The sequence below is a fragment of the Odocoileus virginianus genome, unplaced genomic scaffold, assembly GCF_023699985.2.
Source record: "Odocoileus virginianus isolate 20LAN1187 ecotype Illinois unplaced genomic scaffold, Ovbor_1.2 Unplaced_Contig_306, whole genome shotgun sequence".
Classification (NCBI taxonomy): Eukaryota; Metazoa; Chordata; class Mammalia; order Artiodactyla; family Cervidae; genus Odocoileus; species Odocoileus virginianus.
The window spans coordinates 5,097-8,068 of record NW_027224623.1 but is presented as its reverse complement, the minus strand read 5'-3'; the positions used below and the strand labels follow the sequence as shown (position 1 = coordinate 8,068).

Genomic DNA, 2,972 nt, shown 5'->3' with positions numbered 1-2,972 from the left:
CAGGACCTATGTCCCACTAGAGCCAGTTATCTTCAGATGGGACCGATTTCTTCAATGATCCACTTTTCTTTATTATTAATGTACTCACTTTACTTTTATACCTTTCTAATTATGAGTTCAATTAGTCTTTGCTACATAAAATGTCAACCACAATTTATGTTACCAGAGACAACATTGGAATCTCCTACACTCAAGATCACACTAAGGTGAAAATATATCTTATATGGGAGGAAAGAATTTGCTACTGGGATCACCTGCCTTTGAGCAATTTGTTGGTTCCAGGACTTGGCAACAGAAATTACAGAAAATAAACTTTACAAATCTTAGTTTTATAATTTGTTTATATTTCAAGAAAGATTTAAAGTTTATTAATAACATTTGATACTGCTGGAAAATGTTACAGTGATGAGCCCCTAAATTTTTTTGAGTTCACTGAGCTTTTGTACACTAAAACCAATAGACCCAAAGAGGAACTAGTGAGTATATAACTGACTCATTCACATAAATAAATTACAACAATGAAACACCATTAAGTTATAGTATGACTTTATATGACTTTCAGAAATAATTTGTAATTGGAATGTCAAACTTTGAGTGTCAAATGGGAAAGAAGGGTTTCTATCTGTTTCTCCTGAGGTGTCATAAACTTCAAAAATAAGAATATATCATGTACAGATATTATAAAATCTGGCAACATTTTTATTATTTGATTAAAGACTTTGTATCTTATGATTTATGTATAATGTGCTCCATAAATATTGTTTGAATGCATTTAAGACCAATCGGTAGAAAAATCACAGAAGATATCTTCAGCACAATATAGAGAATAAATAAAATTTTCAAATAGAAGAAGGTATTGAATAGCAAAATAGGACAGTACCCATCCAGCTGAAAAGTAGCACAAGATAGATTGCCATATGGAGAGTTTCTCGAGAATAGATTTTTCCAATGGTGGGAAACTGAACTAGAGGATCAAGAGGATCCACTTAGCCTCCAAACTCTATTTCTTCAACCTCACCCTAGACAGTGTGTCCCTCAGAGCCTGGTGGACCTGCTTGTTCCGTAGAGTGTAGATGACAGGGTTCAGCAGCGGGGTCACCACCGTGTTCACAAGGGCAGCCTCCTTGTTGGAGTCCAGCCTGTTCACCTGCTTTGGTTTCAGGTAAATAAACACACAGCTGCCATACATCAGAGAGAGGACAATGAGGTGAGAGGAGCAGGTGGAGAAAGCTTTCTGTCGCTCCTTGGCTGATGGCAGTCGCAGGATTGTGACTACTATGTTGCTGTATGCAATGATGGTTATGATGAGGGGTAGTAGAATGACAAATGAAGTAAGGAAGAAGAAATGTATCTCAACAGATCTGGAGTCAGAGCAGGAGAGATGAATTAAGGAGCCAAGGTCACAGAAGAAATGAGAGATGATGTTGGGGCCACAGAATGATAACTGGGAAACTCTGAGTATCATGGCAGTGAAGAAGATGAAGGACAAAGAATAGCACAAGAAATCAGAAGGAAACTAACCCTCAGGTTCATGATGGATGCATAGTGCAGAGGCTTGCAAATGGCCAGGTATCGATCCAACGACATCACAGCCATGAGAAAGAAAATCACTGCACCAAGAAATAAAAAGAAAAAGGCTTGTGTGAGACAAGCAGAAAAGGCAATTGTTTGCCTTCCTGAAAGGAAGATGGACAGCAGTTTAGGAATAACTGTGGTGATGAAACAGCATTCGCAGAAGGAGAAAGCACTCAGTAAAACATACATCGGTGTCTGGAGGCGATGGTCAGCCCAGGTGATGATGATTATGACCATGTTTCCCACGATAGAGGCCAGGTATGCCAGCAGGTGCACCAGGAAGAGGAGGTTCCCCAAGTGCTGGACGGCAGGAAACGCCTCCAGAATGAACTCCTGGATGGTAGACTCATTTTTTACCCCCACAGTTATCTCTGTTTCTCTGACTCTCATCATGTTCTGCTTAACCTGTAGAATGGAAAATACCATCACTGAAAAAAAATTTGAATGATGACAAGTCTTAAAAAAAAAAAATCACTACTTTCAGCTGTATTTGTGAAGCAGGGATCATTTCATATTTTTAAAATATTTTACTATAAATGATGTTTTACTATTATAACATTATTATATTATCTATACTAATTATTAAATTAAAGATTCATTTTTTATTGTTGTAATTATTTTTAATGTGTCACTTAACTCTTCTGGAAAATAACATCTGAATAACTGGCTACAAAGTAAACAGGGCAAAATAAAAATAATTGTTCATAGACACATCTGCAACTGATAGATAACAGTGAAAGCTGTCATCCTGCACAAAATGCATCTCATGGTCTCACAGTGTTCATTTCTATGCTTCAGGTATGATATACAGTGCAGGAACCCTCCTACGCACTGAACCGAGCCCTTTGAAAATGTTAAGTGTGAAAGAGCCATTTTCTTATTACCATGTTCCAAATCAGTTATTTTCCTAAACCTGTTCAGTCTGAGTTCTTCTTTCAAGACGCCAGTGTGAGCAGTAAAGCTAGTATACTATAATATTATAATGACACAGTCTGTGGTTTAAGTAAACCATTTCTAAACTTGGGGAGGAATGGTTTCATGACTTGTTAATCAGATTCAATGAACACACATTCAGTGGGTGAATCAGACTCCCTCACACTCTATCTACCTAGCAGAATGGTTGTGTTTCCTTTTGCTATTCGTCATAGATTACTCATCAACATTCCTTTTCTGGGAATAAATTTTTACATTGGAGGTATTCAGTGTGGCAGAATTAAACCTGTATTTAATTGAAATCACTAGATGAACCTTTGTCTTTATTTTTTAAAAAAATGCCAAAGCATAACTAGAAGCTAAGTATATTGATAGAATCATTGGGGAATGGGTCTGGGCATCTGCTGTGAAGCGGTGCTTAAGTGAATAAGAAACCATAATTTAATTGGGTTTTACTTACTTCC

General features: G+C 37.1%; 1 protein-coding gene across 1 annotated transcript; it reads right to left on the bottom strand.

Annotated features, from left to right (window-relative positions):
- Nucleotides 1-1,000: 1,000 nt before the first annotated feature.
- On the bottom strand, nt 1,001-1,968 carry LOC110137636 (olfactory receptor 6C74-like). The gene is given in 2 exon segments (XM_020894152.2): nt 1,001-1,503; nt 1,506-1,968. Coding segments are annotated over 2 exon segments (966 nt in total).
- Nucleotides 1,969-2,972: the final 1,004 nt, after the last annotated feature.